This window comes from Homarus americanus, unplaced genomic scaffold (assembly GCF_018991925.1).
Source record: "Homarus americanus isolate GMGI-L3 unplaced genomic scaffold, GMGI_Hamer_2.0 scaffold27231, whole genome shotgun sequence".
Lineage (NCBI taxonomy): Eukaryota > Metazoa > Arthropoda > Malacostraca > Decapoda > Nephropidae > Homarus > Homarus americanus.
In genome coordinates, this window is record NW_024718545.1 from 2,590,145 (window position 1) to 2,611,433 (window position 21,289).

At 35.0% G+C, this 21,289-nt stretch overlaps 2 protein-coding genes across 6 annotated transcripts; one reads left to right on the top strand and one right to left on the bottom strand.

The window, feature by feature from the left end:
- On the bottom strand, positions 1-14,451 carry LOC121859727 (sulfotransferase family cytosolic 1B member 1-like). 3 transcript variants are annotated; one of them, XM_042356667.1, is made up of 10 exons: positions 14,317-14,451; positions 12,559-12,692; positions 12,044-12,213; positions 10,840-11,034; positions 10,471-10,583; positions 7,869-8,080; positions 4,386-4,512; positions 3,391-3,527; positions 2,228-2,369; positions 1-306 (listed from the first exon to the last, which is right to left on the bottom strand). In XM_042356667.1, exons 3-10 carry the CDS (start codon positions 12,193-12,195, stop codon positions 173-175), a joined length of 1,212 nt encoding a protein of 403 aa, XP_042212601.1. In that variant the 5' UTR covers positions 12,196-12,213; positions 12,559-12,692; positions 14,317-14,451; the 3' UTR covers positions 1-172. The 3 variants fall into 3 exon arrangements, with proteins under 3 accessions (XP_042212601.1, XP_042212603.1, XP_042212602.1); XM_042356669.1 differs by lacking the exon at positions 10,840-11,034; XM_042356668.1 differs by lacking the exon at positions 12,559-12,692 and having other exon boundaries at positions 14,317-14,442.
- On the top strand, positions 13,918-20,542 carry LOC121859726 (zinc finger protein 62 homolog). 3 transcript variants are annotated; one of them, XM_042356665.1, is made up of 3 exons: positions 13,918-14,106; positions 17,319-17,964; positions 18,545-20,542. In XM_042356665.1, exons 2-3 carry the CDS (start codon positions 17,400-17,402, stop codon positions 20,239-20,241), a joined length of 2,262 nt encoding a protein of 753 aa, XP_042212599.1. In that variant the 5' UTR covers positions 13,918-14,106; positions 17,319-17,399; the 3' UTR covers positions 20,242-20,542. The 3 variants fall into 3 exon arrangements, with proteins under 3 accessions (XP_042212599.1, XP_042212600.1, XP_042212598.1); XM_042356666.1 differs by lacking the exon at positions 13,918-14,106 and adding an exon at positions 14,491-14,581; XM_042356664.1 differs by lacking the exon at positions 13,918-14,106 and adding an exon at positions 14,689-14,809.
- Positions 20,543-21,289: the final 747 nt, after the last annotated feature.

The window sequence follows — 21,289 nt, forward strand, 5'->3', positions numbered from 1 at the left end:
GAAATTTCAAAATACTGTAATGTTTAATTGCATTTGCATATTCACATAACTACCAACTGTTCATATATACAGTACTGGGTATAAATAAGTTAATAATATTAATACAAACTATGAAAGACCATCCATGATACAATTTCTTTTGTTTATGTTCATAATATAAATTATTTAATTGTCAACCTTCAACTTGCTTGGCAGGGAGTGTGAAAATAAACCTGAGATCAGAGTCTTTTAGATGTCTATTTTCCCATTCTTCAAATGCTGCCACTTCTTCCTTATTAAGGTGTACTTCCCAGCTTCCCACTTGACCTGCACAAAATAACAATGGTGAACATTATAACATGTGCAATTTCCAAACTGGACAACTAAACTGTTAGCTATGTCATCAACTTTTGTTGAAATAAAAATATATATATACAGGGTGAGTCAAAAGTCTCCATACAAAGGCAAAATTATCACATTATTATACAATCACTTGTAAGTCACAAATTATGCTCTATGTGAGCACCATTACATTTCAGCAAGATGGGGCACCACCCCATTACAATATCCGTGTGCGCCAGTGGCTGGATCAGCAGTTTCTGGCTCACTGGATTGGCCGCCGTGGTCCCATGGAGTGGCCTCTGAGGTCCCCAGACCTCAACCTCCCTCCCCCTCCCTTGATTTTTACTTGTGGGGGCACTTGAAGGCCATGGTGTACCAGGTGAATATACAAAACACGGACCACCTAAAGGAACACATTCGTGATGCGTGTGTGCGCATAACACCAGACTTGTTAACGCATGTTCACCATGAGTGGGAGGAATGCATCCCTATGTGCATTCAGTGTAATGGTGCTCATATAGACCATATTTTGTGACTTACAAGTGATTGTATAATAAAGTGATCATATTGCCTATGTGTGGAGACATTTGACTCACCTTGTACTGTATATGTATAACTCATGTTATTTCATATTCCATGTTGTGTGTGTGTGTGTGTGTGTGTGTGTCACACCTGAATTCCACCAAAACAATATCTTGCCAACATTTAAAAAATATCTGCAATAACTAACTCCTTTCTGAAAAGATGGCCAAGACAAATGATTTCTCCATGCCATCCAAATTCTTCATACCGTATCTCATTAAAATCCTCTACTGTATTCTCTTCCAATTCTCTCCTTGATGTTTTATCTCACTTTACCCAACAAACCTTCAACATTATCTTTAAAAACTCTGTTTAGATTACTGTCCTCTCTGATATGCTTCTCACATGTCCATACTATTTTGGAGAACCCTCTTCACTTATTCTTTCAAACCACAGTTCACGACCTCAGCTCTTTGTCATTCCGAACATCAAATATTGTACACTTCACTTTTTCTCACCCATAAATGCAGATCTTACATAACTCATTCTCGGAGCTAACTAGAGTTAACACAGAACAAGCTATAAGAAAAATGTCTATACAAATAATGTTTCAATGTATCATCATTCTCCTACAATCATCATATAACTTACTCCTCAAACTCACTGAGGTACTTCTCTCCACCAGCAGTTACTCGGCCAGTTGCTTAACTGTCTAATTTCACGTCAAATATTCTCTTGTAATAGGTGGTAAATTATGTACAGTAAACCCTCAATAACTCAGAATTTCACATAACTCAGCCGAGATATATAAAATTATCTGTGCCTCTGTGTCACCTACCATACCTCTGTGTCTCCTACCATGCATCTGTGTCACCTACTGTACTGGTAAGTGTTACATTTTTACATTTAGTAATTACATGTACACATACAGCATATGAGTTAATAATTTTTTATCGTTGTCTTTTTTGTAGGAGGGGGAAAGTGCCTCAATAAGTTGGAATTTGGGATAACTCGGCAAAGCCAGAGTCCAATATGTGCCTAGTTATCGAGGATTTATTGTACTTGTACATGTAAAGTAAATTTATTCTGTATTCTTAAATTTCATATGCTAATTATGTACAATAAAGGTGTAGAGTTGTACTGTACTACATGTATCTCACAGATGATGCTTATTACTAGGTTATAATCATTTTGTACACCTAAAATTGTCAAACATATGTGATATTTTAAAATATTTTAGGATTTTTATTGATTTATTCCTTCTTTTTTTGCAGGAATATATCTCAGATTTTATAATGGGAGTCTATGAGAAAATATACTCCAATTTACAAAAGCTTTATCAGAAATGAAACCCTCTCGTAAATCAGGGAATGCCTGTTCTTACCTTTCCGCATGAATTGTCCTTTATCCTTATGGGCAAAACCAAGATCTTTCCAGTGTTCATAATTAACACTGGGATTTGCTGCCATAGCAGAAAAAGAGGTGCATGCTGCTATATAATTCACAGCATAATCACTTACTTCAACCTGAGGAGTGGGAAAAATTCTATATTGTAATGTCTAAATAACCATCCCCCATTATATATATTTTTTGAGAGCAAAGCACATATGAATTTTTTAATTAAAGTACTGTACATATTTAAAAATTCCTTTCTCATTTTCAGACATCAATATGAAGCACAGACATGAGAGGGAAGAGGAAGATGATAACAGAGGAAGTTCCCACCACCAGTCTCAGAGAGGTCACCATTGATATTCACCACTTCCAACCCCTTTACCAGAACCTTCAGTTGCTATTAATGAACTGCAAAAGAAGACCAAGATGACACAGCATAAGATTGGAGACTACTGTACTTCCCCAAGGTCCCCACTCCAGTACCCAGGTGTCCCAGTGCTGTCTCCTATGGCAGCTTGCCTAGTACCAGTGGTGACAGTGTTTCTGGTGCCAGCCCACAGCCTTGAACGTCAGAAATTGCATACCTACCACCTAATACCTCATCATCATTCTGTCCATGACCACGAACCAACACTTTGTCAGCAGTGGAAATCCTTCGTATCACTCCTGAGGTGCCCCTCTCCTTCATGGAGGGAAAGTACCAGCTGTCACATTAGATGGTACAGGACAAAACAGGCCATCCTGTATCATCCTATCACCATTTGGCCTGCCTTCATCACAAGCTCAAGATGACAGCATTTGCTGGTGAGTACATTATACACAGTAGTACAGTAGTAGTAGTATATTTTGTTTATTTACAATATACTGTACTATTGTTCATGTACAGTTGTGTTTGCATAAATAAATACAACTGTGTTTGTCCAACTACAGTTAAACCGCTCTGTACCCACTCTGTGATTTTTTCTGGGGGTGAAAATTTTTTTCTTCAGTACCCGGAAATATCTCAAACCAAGAACTGCTCTGCACCAATTATTCTGGCTAAAGGGGGGATTACTATACTGTACTGTATTTTGGTAGGCAATAATAAAATACAGAGCTATCTTTATTTTTTGGATTAGTTCCAAAGACATAAACTCAATCTGGATAACTTACTTCAAGAAATTCTGCAATTTTCTTTATAACTTTTATGGAGTCTTGATGCAGTTCTTCATAGGTTATGAACAAGATACTTGGGTCTTCCCGTGATTTCCAGTATCCAAGCACATGGTCAAAAAATGGACTGTACACAGCTGAAACATGTAAGACAAGACATCTTTAGTGTGCATACCTTTGGGACTGATAAAAAAAGTGACATAATATGGCTGCAATGGACTTTGGGAACAAAATCACAAAATGTTAATGAGAAGGGTCATATTAGGGGTTTAAAGTTGGTATGATTTACTGTACTTTTAAAACCTGTGTGTATATCCATGTACTTAAGACATTTATAGGTATTAGGCAGCTACCAAACAGGGAGGTACTACCACCTGGGAAGATATTGGAAGCATAATGTGTTGTCTAATGGTAGACCCTGCTGCCATATAGCATCACGAAAATTGTGAACAAGTCCCAGGTTGATGATCTGACTTTCTGCCTCATTTACACACAATTGCAGGATCTCAATTGTTTCTCTTACTATTGACAACACAACATACATACAGTATATTGTTCCTCACTTTTGATTTTTTTTTCATTTTGTATTTCTTTATTATTATTATTATTATTATTATTATTATTATTATTATTATTATTATTATTATTACTATTACTATTATTATTATTATACTATTATTACAGTACTATTATTACTATTATTATTATTATTATTATTATTATTATTATTATTATTATTATTATTATTACATTTTCACACCCCAGGCCCCGATGTGGGTCAGTGACCTTTGCCTGGGTGGGCTAATCCCTATATATATATATATATATATATATATATATATATATATATATATATATATATATATATATATATATATATATATATATATATATATATATATATATATATATATATATATATATACCATAAAAATTATGTCTGTTAAATTGTGAACCTCTGAAATATTTTACCCCTTAATCGAAACATATATTACCCATATCAGAGAGAAACATCTTGATAAAACTGGAGAGTGTTCCTTCATAGCTACACTGTGTCAAAAGCCGCAGGAAGTAGAAGTATGATACTGCAGTATCTCGTGGATTCCGGGCAATATATATCAGCTGAAAAGTAATGAGAAGAACTAGTAAATGATGTTACAATTAAAATATGCAAGTCAAAATATGTAACTAAAAATAATAATACAGTAGATCAAATTACCAAATACAACATACAGTACATCTTGTTTGCAGATGAGATAATTTACCGTATTAGCCGGCATATAAGACGCACCACCGCATAAGACGCACCCCTATTTTATTGGATATTTTGTGGAATATTTTTTTTTAATACTTTTCATCATACAATTATTGAAAATGATTTTAAAGTGGTTTTGTAGGGGGAAAACATATGATTTTGTGCATGTAAATACAATATATACTGGAATCAAGTAGGAAATCATATACTGTATAGTAACATTATACTAACCCAACTCTACCTCTGATCAGAGCAGCTGTGTGGCTTGTTTATATTTTGGTCAAGAGAATTACCGACAGGATGTGACTCGTATTTTTGGCTGTGATGTTTTGTGTTGCCACGATCTGCCACCAGGATGTAGCACCATCGCAACTATTTTGGCGTCATCGACTTATTGCAAATGGCTGACTGGCGGAAGAACTTTCTGTTAACATTTCTTTAATCTTTCTAGGGGCATTTTTCATTTAGATAATGAACAAATGTTTCTTAAAGGCAATACAGTCATTAAATAATGTAAGACATGTATCTGGCGTGGGTTACGTATGCTGGGGAAGGAGGTACAGTGAGATGTTGTGAGCTTCCCTCTGCCATTAAGCCAATGGAAGCCATTATTTATGTCTTTGACAAATTTCTCGTAAGTTTGTGATAATAGCTTGTGATAATTTGGCTTTTTTTTCAGTATTTTATTATTTATAATATTATTAGTAACACAATTGTTGTGCTTAGTGGACTACTGCTCGTCCCAGACTCCCTAGCTAGGCACCTCCGCCAATGGCGCTTGGCCATCCCATCCGTAATACGGGCGCATTAGACGCAGGGTAATTTGTGACATTTAAAAAACACAGAAAAACGAGTCTTATACACCGGCAAATACAATAATTTATCTTTAATTCGTTAGTTGGTACGTTATGATGTGAGAGTGCAAATGTGAAAAATTATTTTATCTTCAGTCTGAATTTACTAATACAGTACTGTACAGGTGCTCCTCTACTTACGAACGACTAACGTTCCTGAGGCTTGTTTGTAAGTCCAACTTTACTCTTGTAGATACCAAACATATTGTAAAAAATGAAAAGATTATAGATATTTAGTACAGCTATACCCTTTAATACAGCCTTAAAACCTGGCTCACTCTTCTACTTTTTGGTAATGTTTGTTCTATCTGGAATTTTCTTCAAAATAATCCAGTCTCATCCATATTAAACACCTGTTCTGGCAGGTATCCCCCCCTCAGTGATGATGTTTGTATCTCTGAAAGTTTGTAAGTTGAACGTTCTTAAGTAAAGGAGCAGCTGTACTGTAGTTTTTTGTAATAATCAAAATCTAGATTCTCAAACATTCATAGTACAGATTGGACAACAGTAATCCAGGACCGATAGTCTGGCAGCTTCGATGGTTCAGGATGCAAATAATGAATACGTAATCTTATGGGGAAAATGAGGATAATGTTCCACAACTACTAAAAGTCAACAGTAATGCTATAAAAGTTGTGGAAAAATCATTACAATTATCACAACCTGTACTCAAATGTACTACATTAATTACTAAAAATTTTATGTCGAGTACAAACTATGGGATGTTTGTACTCAAATTAATTGCCATCGTGCAAGAATTCCAGCAATGAAAGTTTTATTCTGCTAAGTTAAGTCGGTGACATTTTATAAGTGAAAAACAAACTCCCTGTATTTTATCCCACATCCCTCCTGACCTCTCAACTAATAACTATGCACCCATCCTGGCTGTCAATGCCCAACCTCTCTCCCCTCACCCCTCCTAGTCAGCAGAGGAGGCAGATGAAGGTGGGTGGAAAAGATTTATGGGTTGAAAGTGATTTTAGGCTTAAAGTTTTTCTCTTATAAAATGTTACAGACTTGACTTAGCAGAATATAACTTGCATTGCTGGAATTCTTGCACGATGGCGATTAATTTAAGTACACACATCTCATAGTTTGCACAAGAGATAAAAATTTTAGTCTTTAGCTTAGTACAGTACTGTACTGTACATTTGAGCATAAATTGAGTACAGTTGGGTCTTCATTTACGCGGTCAATTGAACCCGTGGAGTACCGCGTAAAACGAGAAACGCATAAATGAAATAACAGAACATATGGGATTAATTGAAATAGAGACTGGGCTGACCCCCAAACTCCACTTTTTCCGACACAATACGTACCTTGTAGTCAAAATAACATCTTAATTTTATGATGGTATGCACAAACAATTAATAATTAAGAGAAATATCAATAATATTAAGTTTTATAACACTTACGTTAATAGAAAAGATGGCTGGGCACACGGGGATGGGAGGTTGGTTCCGAGGCAGAGGGCAGATTATTGGCCCTCACCTGTATCGCTTGTATCAATTGTATCACTATCCACCACATAGGCTTGCAGGGCTTCTTTGTCAAACCCCTCAAAGTCCATATCCTCACTATCACTGACTTGGGCCGGCTGTGGTGGGTGGCGGATGAAGAACTCGGTAATGTTTTGATGACTGGGCGACCTTGTGCGCACGCTTCTCGCGTAAATGACCAAATTTACCGCGTAATTAAAGCATTTTAATTCTAGCAAGGCACTGCGTAAATGACCAAACGCGTAAACAAAAACCGCGTAAATCCAGACTCAACTGTACAATACAGTAATATGTTGCTCAAAATAATGGCTTTTTCACAGGGAAAAGTCTGTATAACTAACCCCAGTGGTCAGGATATTATGACAGTGAATGCTACAGAGTAGTTCAAATAAATTCTTTGTTTACTTCTGTACATACAGAGTATATGCGAATTCCCATATAGTGAATGGCCTAAAGCGAGGGTGCAGTGTACAGTAAACATGTGCTATAGCACTAACACTCTGTCATAAAGAGGTCCAGTAAGCCTGGGCTATATGTATACTAATGTAAGTTGTATTGGTACCAGTAATAGTGCAGTTATGCATTATTTTGCCTTTTTTTTAACCTCAGCTTCAATGGTTCATTATTTTCGCTAATCCGGAACCGGTCTGGTCCCAAGCTTCCCGGATTAGCGAGGTCCAACCTGTACAGTATATAAATTACTGACCTCATACTAGGAGAACAAGAGTGCATCTAATATCACTTTTGATATGGTCTTTATACACATTCACTGTCATAGTTAGCCAGTTAGATGTATATTCTTACATCCTTAATTAAGGAGAAAATGATATTGTACATGATAACCTAACAATCAAGGTTCATAAATCTCACCTTAGCATTGCTGTTCTCAAACGACGATGGCAACAGAGTGATGGGCAAATGGGTTTTAACATAACGTGGCCCTGTTTTGGCTCCTATTGACTTTATTCCTGGATACGGATATTCAAGGTATGGAAATCTTGTTTCTAAAACTTCAGAGCTATCATCGCTCTTCTCCAAGCTGTGTGTCAGCATATATACAATCTCCTGCACCCAAGTTGTTCCTGTTAAACCAATATTAATTTTCAAAACACAGCCTTTTTAACTTTTAACTGAAAAGTATTACATTTCATAACTGTCATCACTGAGAATTAATTCCAAGTATTATGCCTCTATCTGTACAGTACCTCTTCATTATGCATATTTAGTTCCAGACTCCAGAAATTTTACAAAAAAACAATAAGCATGAAATTCCAATAGCCAGTTAAGTTGGGTTGAGTTATTTTAGGTGAGAATAAGTTGAATTATGCTTGGTTAGGTTAGGGACGCTAATAAACTCAACCAATTTTTATAATGAGACTCGGTCTGAATATTGCATCTGTAGAATCTTATTGCAAGGAGAGTTTTTTAAGCAGTGATTTAGGAGGATTCAGCAATAAAATTTCTAAATTATTTTAGTTCTGTAAAATATCTGGGTAACCTTAGGCTTGATTAAGAATCTTTCAGAACAATTATACCCACAGACAATTTTCTACATTACAGCTCCTTCCCGACTTACGACCTCCTCGACTTACGACCACCCGCACTTACGACCTACCTCAGTCGTACCCAAATTTTTTCAAATTACGTATTTTCGAGTCCCAACTTCTGTACACAGACAAAATTTTTGTTTGTAATTCACTTTAAAATGGCTGGCAAGCTTAAAAGTGAGAGTTTTGTGGTGCCGAGAAGAAAAAGAGACACCCATTTTAGATTTTCTATGTAATATTTAAGCATTTTCAACTTACAACCATTTCGACTTACGACCTGGATTTGGGTCCCTAACCCTGTCGTAAGTCGGGGAGGAGCTGTACTGTACTTGAAACTGCATACAGTATTCTCTTGGACTTATTAATACTGCACCACAGACTGTACGGTGCAGTACTTGTATGGGTAATCTGACCTCTACCCGCTAGAAAAAGCTGCTTCCACTATGAATTTGGCCAGGGCTTTCATTTTACATCTTCTACCTTGTACAGGTATGGTACCCCTCATGGAACTTGTACTTCAGGATTTATTGTTTGGTTCACCTTACCTTCCTTTTCACATACAGTATATACTGTACAATAAAAACGGTAAAAGAATTATCTATCCACACTGTGACGCAATATGACTCCACAGACAAAGGATTTTGACAACCCTACTGAGATAACATGAGTCATAATGATCATGTTGAAATTCGTCACACCCATCTGGACATTATTTTTCTACTGTGTATACACAGATTTATACTTCAAGAAAATTTTCATAAAATTTATGCTATGAGCTCTTTTGGGGGTCTTTTCATCATGATTTAAGTCTGACTGAGCATTTCTTTCTAACTGATTCCTGACCACCTCTTCTCAAATGTGGTTCCACTGAAATTCAAGCAAGATCATCACTGTACAATACGCCCGGATAATTCGCGGTCCTCTATTATTCGCGGATGACACCCTGGATGTACAAAAAGAATGTCTGTGGGTAATTTTAAAGTTGTTGCCATTTTTGCGGCCGGGACAGGGAGCCATTCGTTCTAGAAACAGGAATTTCCTTTACTTGTATCATATATATGTGTGTGTAGACACACACAGCACGGTACAGTATTTAACAAAATTTTAGTATGATTTATATTTAGAATTAAATTTTTTTTTTTATTATACATTATGTTGTACATGTTTATGGATAAGTTTTAACCTCTCAGTATAATGGAAGCAAATATGCTGTCTAATATTCTTTTGGAAATCACTTTTGTCATATTTTAGTGATTTTCACCCAAATTTTTAGTGAAAAATTAAATTATACTATAACTTATGATTTATTATACAATGTTCATGTTTCTGGATTAGTTCTGGCCCCTAATAAAGAAATTGGGAAAATACAGTATTATGCACTTTACACAAAAACACTTTAACCATTTTTTTTTTAAACATGAATTTCAAGTTCAGTACATAATTGGATTTCCAAGGGATTCAAATATCAGGTACGTATATAAACTTGATGGTTTGTTTATGAAGAAGCAATAAAAAAACTTCAAAAGAGCATTTTAATTTTTGGTGGGAAATTGAATTTTTAGCTAATACAGGCGTATTACGCTGTACTATATTGTACAGTACTGTACTCTTAAAAAATTATGATGTATTCGAAGGGTTAACAGAAACTAATTATTCCATATTCATATAGAAAAATTATTATGGAAAATTTATTGCTCCACTTATTGTTCAAAAAAGTCTGAATTCACCAGTACTGTAGTTATACTGTACTACGGTATATGCAAAGATTCATGAATCTTTGCATATCCGAAATATTTTTTACGGTACAGTACTACCCGGTACATAATATTCTTATTGAAGACACAAGATAAAAAAACACCAATGTACTTTACAATTCAAAATTGAGTTACTGTACATCAATGCCAAAAATCATTACATTTACTTGCCAGTTTTGGGGTAACTTGCAACAATAACATCCTCTGGTTTGAACTGAAAGTTTGGCAGCTCTTTGAATATGCCAGACATGACAATTTGACCTGGAAATACATAACCCTTGTATCTGAAAAAAGAGATAGAGTTATGTAAAATTCAGATATTAAGTTTGTCATGTTTCAATCTACTTTATACACTACCTGTATATACTGGATCAAGTTTCACACATGGTCAACACCTCAAGAATATTTCTCAATATCTCTACTACCTGTATTATAATACTGCTGATCATTATTTTTCATTCATAAAAAATGTCAAGTATGCTTTACAAGTACAGTACTATACTGTACTATAATGTTCATAGCATGATTTTTGTATCTTACCTATACATTGATACATTACACCCAAAGAGTGACTCATCAATAGGAAGCCTTGTAAAACCTTCTAAGAGATCTTTGAGTTTTGATCCCTTCTGCTTCTTCATGTACCATGCAAATGTTAAAGTTCCCGTGAAAAGAGAAACTGCAAACAGTCGCTTATATAAAAGGAATCTTCTCAGGGTAGGATCTTCAGTACTGCTGTTTAGAAAAACAAAAATTTAATAAATATTAATGAACTGTAGGCACAAAAATCTGAGTCTAACAAGACACAGACATGTGAATTTACCTTAATCCAACACATAGAGAAATGTGAAGCAACTCAAATGAAGAAATGAAGGAGTTGTATCAACCTAAATGAATTAAAGAGGTGTACATGGTATTTCAGTTTACAAATAATGCATTTAAGTCAAATAAAGACTTTACACCTTTATTGGCAAAGGCAATAAAAGCTACAGAGGTGAAACAATTTGACAGCCAGTTCAACAAAAGAAAACAGTGTACAGTATACCACAGAAGATGAGCAGTGGTGAATACCTGTATATTAAAAGAAATCGAATGTGGTTATACCTGTAATAAAAGAAAATAAAGTAAGTGCAATAAGAGAAAATGGAAAGCAGGTAGAGTTGATACAGTGCTATGAGAAAATGGAAGTGGCAAGAACATGAGGAAACAAATGCAGTTAGGCTAGGCTTAACTAAGATATTTGTACACAAGACAAAAGGTTCAGAGTTGGACATTTAGTTTTTTGGAAAGTTGAAAGGAAAAATTACCCGTTATGCAGTAATTTTACTGTTGGAGAAAGACAATTAAGAGATTCCGAGTACTATTAAGTGATAAATATCAGAGTTGGTTGGGACCCTTCTGATTTAACAAAGGAAACTTTCTTATAACAAGTGCCTCCCTCATAAAAAAACAAAAAAGGCCAAAGAATTCAGTAATCTACAGACACCAAAAATTCTCTTGCATCATCTGAAAAACAAAATAACTCCAACCTTCATACAGTCACCATGGTTGCTGTATATACTGAGCCTTGTTAAATTTTTACTGTGCACAGTCATATATTCTGACGAGTCATCATCCTGTTTTGTGGGCTATTGGGGGTCTTCCTTATCAAAGAATATCAACATTCTGAAGTGCACAGCCAATGTTTGTACATGTATTATATATTGTATAAACATGTATTGAACAACCAAACCAACAGACTTACCTGTTACTAAAGAGTCTATGTGACCCAATACCAATACGGAGTTGCGTTTCAGCCAAGGATGACTTTTGAACACATTGTCTCACAGAATATAGTCTTTCCACCCCATGAGGTCTTCCTGTGGTAGTCAGCATGGGAATCAACCGTTGCAGCATTTTATATCAAAGTAGTTTCTGTGAATAAACATACAGTGGTCTGATATTATACTATGCTTTAAATTAGACTGTTCATAAGTCCAATCTGGGAAATCTTGTAATTATACCGTACCATGCTTTTAGCCACTTTATTATAGTTCATAGCCCTACTCGTTATTAAATCTGGAAAATCTCAAAATTTCACTATGATCTTACTCTTCATGATAGTTCATAGGCCTACTGGCTTATCTTGGAAATCTTACAATGTTACTATGATTTTAGACATATCATTACAATACAACTACACTACTTTAAGCAATATTACTTTCATACATGATAAAATGGACAAACAATGAAATGTAACAAACAAAAGTAGGTAATTACATTCAGGAAACTTCCCGGTGGTGTGACAGGCAAATAGTCACACGGGAACCTGATAACCCACGCTAAGCATTTAAACAGTAGCGGGAACAGGCGTGCGTTCTGGTACGTCACCCGGGGCACGCTAGTCGGGCATTCTGGAACGTCACCCGGGGCATAAGTGTTAACTACAGAAACATTTAGATTAATTTAAGCTAGGCCTACTGCCCCCAGCTAGGGGTCAGGTAGAGGGTCCCGAAGCCCCGGCTAGGAGTTAGGTTAGGTTAGGTTAGGTTTTGTTAGGTCAGATGACTAGTTTTCGTTTTCACCCAAAACCCCAATTTCAAGCTCTCCCCAATTATTGATGGAGGGGGGGGCGAGCAATTTCCGCCCAAAAAAACCAGATTAGTTTAAAGCACACCAAAATACACTGGCAAAACATATTGGTCAACCCCTAGGGATTCATGTCCGAAAGTAAAAATTTACCGAAATTACACATGTAATACGAGAAGTTGTAGGGGATGGGGTTCACTACAATCCGTACGCTACAAAGTATCGTATTATTATTATTATTATACACGGAAATTAATTATTTTATCGTATTATTATTATTATTATACACGGAAATTAATTATTTAATAAAGAAAACGATTAAAACAATGGTAAACAAAGAAAATACAGAACAAATGAAGAATTATTGCTATACATGAATATTAATTGTTTAATAAAGAAAACGATTCAACATTGATAAATAAACGAAATACAGAAGTTCAGAACATGTGAAGATGATTGGCACCAGTGCATAAACCACCCAGCATCTAAGAACCATTTCGCTCTTCCCTCTTAACAGAAAAGCCTGAATGGTTGATTTGCAATTACAATTATATAGTGGCGAAGAGGATAAAGAAAAAGAAAAGAAAAATGTTAGTCTTCTGCCAAGCTTGCATGAGCAAATTTTAGTCTTTCACATATTATTTAAGTGAGATGATTGCAAGCGTTTATTTATTTATTTATTAATTTTCGTTTTAGTATTTAATAAATTGTTTAACTGAGATACTTGCATGAGTAATAACGTTTTTATTTTATTATTTTCGTCTTTAATAATTGTCTTCGTGCTTTTTTATTATTTTCTGCCCCCAAGCAACAGTTATTTTCGTGTATATATTGATGGGAATGAACGCGGTGACGAATCGGGTAAAACAGTGGTGACGAAATGGGCATAACGCGGAGTAAGCAACAACATCCAAGAAGTAGATACGATGGCAACAACCTTTAAGGAATCCAGGTAAAAAAGTCACAGGAAAAAAAGAAAAGTTAACTATCGGATTCTCACATTTTTTAAGGTTAATATGTCAACCTAACCTAACCTAGCCTTTATTACCGGCCACCATAAATTAATTGTGACTTTTTTTCGTGACTTTTTTTCTGTGACTTTTTTTCCTGTAACTTTATTACCGGCCACCCCTTTAAGGAAATAGCAAATTCAACAGGACTTGAGAAAAATGTGGATAAGACCAATACAATGATCAAGCGGTTAAAGAGTCGACCAGTGGTGAAGAGGATAAAAGTAAAGTAAGTCTTATGAACTGCTTCATATTTCTGTTTAATATTAACTACATTTACCATTTCACCTCATATCAATTTACAGAGTACTATCTTAAAAAATTATCGTTGATGGACTAGTTCCAGTCTCTCAGTTGGCTCGGCCATGTCAATATAGATTATTATTGTATATTCCATAGTTATTTTTTTTGCTAATTCCATTACCAATGTATTACTAACCTTGCAATGCGCTTAAAGACCTTCGTTGTTGAAGCGGAGTAATAACAACAGCTTACAGTACTTAGTAGCCATTCAGGCTTCAGACTGTTATGAACTTTACTGTGCCTTGTACAGTGCTCCTTGGTGCAGTATTAGCTAAGATACTATTTCAAGAAGTCTTTACATGTACTGTAGTATCTTTATACAGATACACTGTGGCCAGGCAAGAGTGTGGCGCAGGGAATAAGATGAGCCCAAGCCACTCACTGGTCGGGACGAAAGCAAAGTACTGTATTATAAATTCATGTTACAGTAGTTATTATTTTTTTTTAATTAACCAGACCTTCCTGGTTTCTGCCCAAACGAAATTTACCCTAAGGTGGTTGGGTTATTATATGAAAGAAGGTTGGTAAATACTGTACACACACACAACTTTTAAAACAATCACTCACTGTACAAAGAAGGAATTGACGCGCTGCTGTGATAAAACAGATGATCTGGATGTTAAAATGAGGTGAGAATTAAGTCACTCATGCATATACAGTATAGTAGAGTACTTGTATTTTATACATCATGAGATTTAGAGAGGATGACTGTCGGTAAATTTCTATAAGTGGGCAACAATGGATTTTTTGTTGAGCAATGGGTTTTTATGATTTTTTTGTGATTTGAACGAATTTGACCATGATTTTTGTCGCAAATTAGCCGTTTTTGAGTTATGCCCCCCCCCTTCCTTCCAATATGGGGGACCCGAGGGAATTCAGGGTTTTTGGGTGGGGGGAGCACACACGGCGAATTGGTGGCAAAAATCATGGGTTAAATTTCTTCTAATCACAACAAAAAACATGGGAAAACACATTGCTCAACAACCAAAACTAACCTAACCTAACAAACCTAACCTAACAACGTAATGTTTTCATAACCTAGCGTAACGTAGAAACCTGAGTGATGGTCGTGACTGATGCGGGAGATTTGTTGTACAGTATTGGAAAAAGTTATATTAACGGCTATTTTATTGCCGTTATTAAACATTTGCGAGCATATTATATAGAAAAAAAAGTTTAAAATGGTCAGTTACATTGATTGGTAAGAAAAAATTCATGAGGTTTGTTGGTTGTCTACTAGAAAAAAATACCCGTCTGCCTTACATTGCTGCCTCAAATTAATTGTTAAGTATTTTAGTTTTAGATTTTTTGCCACAATTTTTTAATTTTATTTTTGACAACAGAAAAAACTATATAAATCTAGTGTTTACAAATATTTTGGGGTAATATTATGGGACGTGGTTCCACATTAACAAGCAACTTTAGACAAAAATTCTATAGAAAACGGTAATTATTGATGACTGACACGCTCGCGATTTAGCATAATAACGATTATAAAAATGCCGTAATTTAACTGTTTTATTGTGGACACTCGTAGTATATATATATATATATATATATATATATATATATATATATATATATATATATATATATATATATATATATATATATATATATATATATATATATATATATATATATATATATATATATATATATATATATATGTATATAATATAATATATAATATTATATATATATATATATATATATATATATATATATATATATATATATATATATATATATATATATATATATATATATATATATATATATATATATATATATATATATATATATATATTTATTTATTTATTTATTTATTTAGTATTTTTTTTTAAATCCAACCCAACCTAACCTAACCTAACCTTGACATAAAATCTAGCTTAACTTAACACCTGCCGTGGGCAAACTTACTGTTACTGAAACGGAGAAGTGGCGAGACACGGCGTTGAGGAAGAGATGAAGGATTGTTCCGTAGTCTCGGTGAATGTGGCCACTTGTTTTTCTTATTCATTACTTTCTTGTTACACTGGAACAAATTACTCTTTGGTCGTAAAACACAGGGATTCCCGCAGTCTGGACAGTCTCTTTATGAAGGAAGGATGCTGTGATCTTTGAAAATTGCATCCATATAAGACCAGCGATACTCTTCACATGCCATGGTGAAAATGAAACTGGCGCGGGAAAGTGAGGCAAGCGCGGCAAGGAGCGCAGCAGCATGTTTTGAAATACTTCAATATAATTGACTGTTTACAAATGGGGATGAGACATCACCGCCGCATTACTGCCAAGAAAACAAAGCACTGCGCTCCTTAGGCGCCGAAATATCTACTAAACGAAGCATTTGCACAAGAAATGATTCATCATAACAGTATTCACTGATGAAAATAGAGTAAGACAATAAACACCAAAACAGATCACTCGTCGACATGTCAGTTGTCAATATTAACCGAAGTTAGCTTCTTTCCTCAAATATATCCCAAAACAGATGGAAGAAATGCAATTTTTGTATTTTTGTTTTCCCCTCCATCCACCCGAGGAAACCATATGTGTGTTTCACCTGTTGACAGATGCATCTCAGCAACCAACGAAACCTTTCCATACTTCCTTAACCGTATTTAAAAACCTAATGTTGAATAACCTATTAAACACAATCTAACAAACTAAATTAACCTACTAAACCTAACCTAAAATAATACTTAGGTTAGGCATTTTTTTTGGTTCATCTTTTATTCTTTTATTTTTTGTAATGCAAACCATTGGAGTTCTTTTGGTGATCTTAATGCAAGTCAGTTTGTAAGTGAAGTTGACATACTGGTAACTAAACCAGTTTGTGAAGAAACATTCAAGGAGATTAAGAGGTTTTACTGTAGCTATATACTGTAACTGGTGTTTGATGTGTTAAGTTTCTATGTAGGTACTGTATAATAATTGGATGTGAATTTGTTTTCCTATGTAAATAAATATTATCTAGAAATAGTTTATAGTGAAAGGAATGATATTTATTCTCCAACCTTCCTTAGTCCATCACAATGTGAGAAGAGAAACCATTGACTTAACACATCATTTATAAGCAGTTTTACTTATATATGAAGTTCACCTAATGACTAATGCTCTCTGTTCTTCCAGATCATGTAGTTCTTCACAAATGGAGAGAAGAAAGGAATAATTTTACACTTATCATGCAAGCATGATATAGTATCTGCTATAATGGGGGATACTGGAGTGAACGGACTCTTAGATATGATAGACAATAATGGTGTTAATGGTGAGGTGGTTGTTGTTGTGGAGGGGATGGAAATGGAAGATGAAGCTGTTATGGTTTACACATCAGAAACTGGAACTACCGTTTACAGAAATTTCTCTTGTCAAACAGATTTTACAACACATATTGGAGCGAGTATCCCTGTTCTCTTCTGTGGATTGTTTTCTCCATCTTGTGATGCTGAAACACAATGTGACATTCCTCCTCTGAAAGTGAATGTTTCTGTTTGTACATATGGTAGTAAAAAGGTTAATTCAGCAATAAGATGTGCAACTGAGAAAATAAGAAAATATCCCCTTGCTAGTCCTGTTGAACCCAAAGAGTCTGTCAAGGAAAAAACTGATCTTCAGCAACAAACTATTGAGGAAGTGATACGTAAGGTGCCAGCCGTTGATGGTAATGATAGCGACATTTCATTGTTTAACAGTGACACTGATACGTGTATATTGTTTAACAGTGACACTGATATAAAGGAGATGGCTGAATGTGCTGCTGCAGTTTCTACACAATGTGAGTGTTGTCATTGTTTGAAAGATTGTGCCTATACAACACTGTATTGTATTGATTTCCTAAATCTGTGTTTGTACAGGAACAAATATTTTTTCAAAAACTTTCTGAATCTAGGAATACTTTTTGGTTTTCCATGGCAATTTTAGTTAATTTTCATAATTCTGTTTGTTATTACTGTAAAATATATTTTGTTGTCACTTTGTACCATTTGGAATGTGTAAGACAGTGTATGTAAAATATTACTACCGGTACTTGTTTTTCCAACCCTTGCCTGTCAACTTCTGCACTCGTGTTGTGCCACTCTTACAATACCTTCCTTGTCATGTGGTTTCCATATCCTTTTAACCATTGCACACATGTTGGAGTAAAGGCTATAGAAAGATAGTGCAGATACAGCTGGCCCTTATTTGAGGAATGTTGATCTCATTATTAGGGTCATTATTTTGTGTTATTTTATAGAATTATTTCTCATTGTTAAGTTGAACTACATATACTGTACAGTTATTATATAGTATACCAGTATATATATTATATATATATATATAGAGCATATATATATTTTTTGTTTTTTCAATTTCAGATACACAACATTCACATCTGAAACAAAGAAAACAGAAGAAGCCACGCAAAGATGATGATTTTAATTGGGGAATTGATACTGGCTCTTGTGGTGAAGCAAAAAAGAAGCCAAGAAAGAGAACAAAGAAGCCAAAGGCTGACGAAAATTTTAATGGTGTAATATTTGACCCCAGAAAAGGTAGCAGTAAAAAAAAGGACATTCGTGAAACATGTGATAAAAATTCCCCCACTGAAAATTTTGACCGGGCTCTCGTACCTTTTAAATATAGAGAGAAGACGGGTAAGAACAGTGAGCTGGGAACACGAGATGTAATAGTTAGTAAGGAGGAGGACCAGACAGAAGAATGTTATAGTGATTGGATTACTGATGATGAAGTTGATGATGATGAAAGTGATTCTGGAAAACCTGCGTTTAATCAAGGTAACCGCACGTGTTCACATTGTACGTTGACATTTAACTCGCCCTTGTTACTTCTAGAACATTTAGAAGGTAATCATGCAGCCCATGTTTGTAGTATATGTGGGTTTACAACTACACTTAAGCATAGATTAAAAAGGCATATAGTGAAACATTCAAAGGAAAGAGCATTTGTGTGTGATATTTGTGGTAAGCAGTACTCTCACAAGCAATATTTAAGGGGACATATTTCTCGTGCACATAGTGATTATGACCATGGGAACAGATACCCATTTAACTGTCGGCATTGCAAAAGACTTTATCACAGTGAGGCAAACTTGATCAGACATCAAAAACAAGAAAGTGGCCCCTGTGAAGTTTGTGGAGTTATGTTAAAATGCAGTGGTCTTTTGTGGCATCATAAGAGGGACCATTTTTCTCAGTGTGAGATATGCAAAAAAGGATTTCAGTCTAGGAATACATTACTCTTGCATAAAAGTACAACGCATAAAAAAAAAACTATTCAGTGTCCAATCTGCCCAAAGAAATTTGCCTTTCAATCTTATTTGAATACTCACCTTGCAAATGCCCATAAAGAGGGTTCCCTGCAATATAAATGTCCTGATTGTAGTTTTTGTACTAGATCAAAGTCTTACCTAACATCTCATCAGAGTAGAATGCATAAGCGTCCACTGAAATTCTACTCTTGTGGCTTCTGTAAAAAAGATTTTAGGAGCAATTCTCGTCTAGTAGAACATACACGTATTCACACAGGTGAGAGACCTTTTTCATGTCCTGTGTGCTGCAAAACATTTTATTCTCAGAGTAACCTCTATGCACATGAAAGGTCTGTTCATAACAGACTAACAAATTATGGCTCAAGAGATGCAGAAAGTCGACAAGACGCAGCCACGATGCGTCGTAAGATTTCAAGTTGTTACGAATGTCATCTTTGCGATTCAACATTTCCAACACTCAAGAAACTCAAGTATCATTTATTTAGAGATCACAAAATAGATGATGATGCACAAAAGGGGGACAATGTCGAACAGGAACGAGTGGTAGAAATGAATGAAGCTGGGATGGTGCCGGTACAAATGGAAGCAAATACCAAAGATCTCTTGCCTGAAGACTTTGAACCAACCGTAAAGGAAAATGACACACTATATGCCATTCCTCCAAGTGATGAGGGAGTTGTGAGTAGGGTAACCTTACCCATGCCAGCTTATGTTGTACCTCCAAATGTTAACTTTGTAGAGATTGATGGTGTTCAGTACCATGTTGTAAGAAGTAATCAGTGAAATGTTATAGGCACTTTTTTTACCATTACTGTGAATATTGATTTAGCTACTCTTCTTTTTAACTGATTCAAGAAATATGTTTTAGAAGTAGCTATTCTTTTTTAAATAATACCTGTGGCTATACTGCATTATGAGAGAGACTTAATGACAGTTTTGCCCTTTTTAAAAAGGAAATCCACCTTCTGCTGTTGATATCTCATGTATTGTCCTTTAAGGTTCTTTTCAATCATCACCCATAGTATCAGTCTGACTATGTATACAGTACAGTATTGATTTTATTAATTACAGTACCTACAGTATACAGGGAAGTGTTTTTCCAATTTATTCCTTTATTCTCTTACTGGTTGTGTAAGATTTCAGCATTATATTTACCAGGGAATTTATTTAAAGTTGTCAGCATCTTCAGTGAACTCATTTAAAGAGTAGAATTGGTGAAAATTATTTTTGTAAATAATTTTGATCTTCAGGTTTTGACACTGTGTTCCGAAGTTCAGCGTAATGTGTTGTCTAATGGTAAACCCTGCTGCCATATGGCATCACAAAAATTGTGACCAAGTCCCAGGTTGCTGATCTGACTTTCTGCCTCATTTACACACAATTGTAGGGTCTCAATTGTTTCTCTTACATGACAACACAACATACATAAAGCATTTCTCACTATTGATTTTTTTTCATTCTTGTATTTCATTGTATTTATTATTATTATTATCACTGTTGTTATTATTATTATTATTATTACCATTAATATTTTATTTTACTTTTTATTTTAAATTTTATTTACTATGAATTATTATTATTATTATTACATTTTCTCCCCCAGGCCCCTAAGTGGGTCAGTGACCTGTTCCCGGGTGGGCTAATCCCTGTAAAAAAAAAAAATAAATAAATTTCGTTGATTTTCCTATTAACACTTGGATTTAGAGAGATGCTTTCTAGTGAGATGCTCGGGATCTGGCTGGTCACTAACCTCACCACACTTGACTGCACCACACGAGATAATTGCTCTTCATTTTTTTATTTTATAATTTTATATTATACAGGTATTTTC

Excerpts from the sequence above, each read along its gene's own strand:
- LOC121859726 (XM_042356665.1), top strand. The coding sequence starts at position 17,400 with ATGGGGGATACTGGAGTGAACGGACTCTTAGATATGATAGACAATAAT. Across the intron at positions 17,965-18,544 it reads TGCTGCAGTTTCTACACAAT|ATACACAACATTCACATCTG; the intron begins GTGAGTGTTGTC and ends TTTCAATTTCAG.
- LOC121859727 (XM_042356667.1), bottom strand. The coding sequence starts at position 12,195 with ATGCTGCAACGGTTGATTCCCATGCTGACTACCACAGGAAGACCTCAT. Across the intron at positions 10,584-10,839 it reads TGTAATGTATCAATGTATAG|ATACAAGGGTTATGTATTTC; the intron begins GTAAGATACAAA and ends CTCTTTTTTCAG. Across the intron at positions 307-2,227 it reads AGGACAATTCATGCGGAAAG|GTCAAGTGGGAAGCTGGGAA; the intron begins GTAAGAACAGGC and ends TATTTTGTGCAG.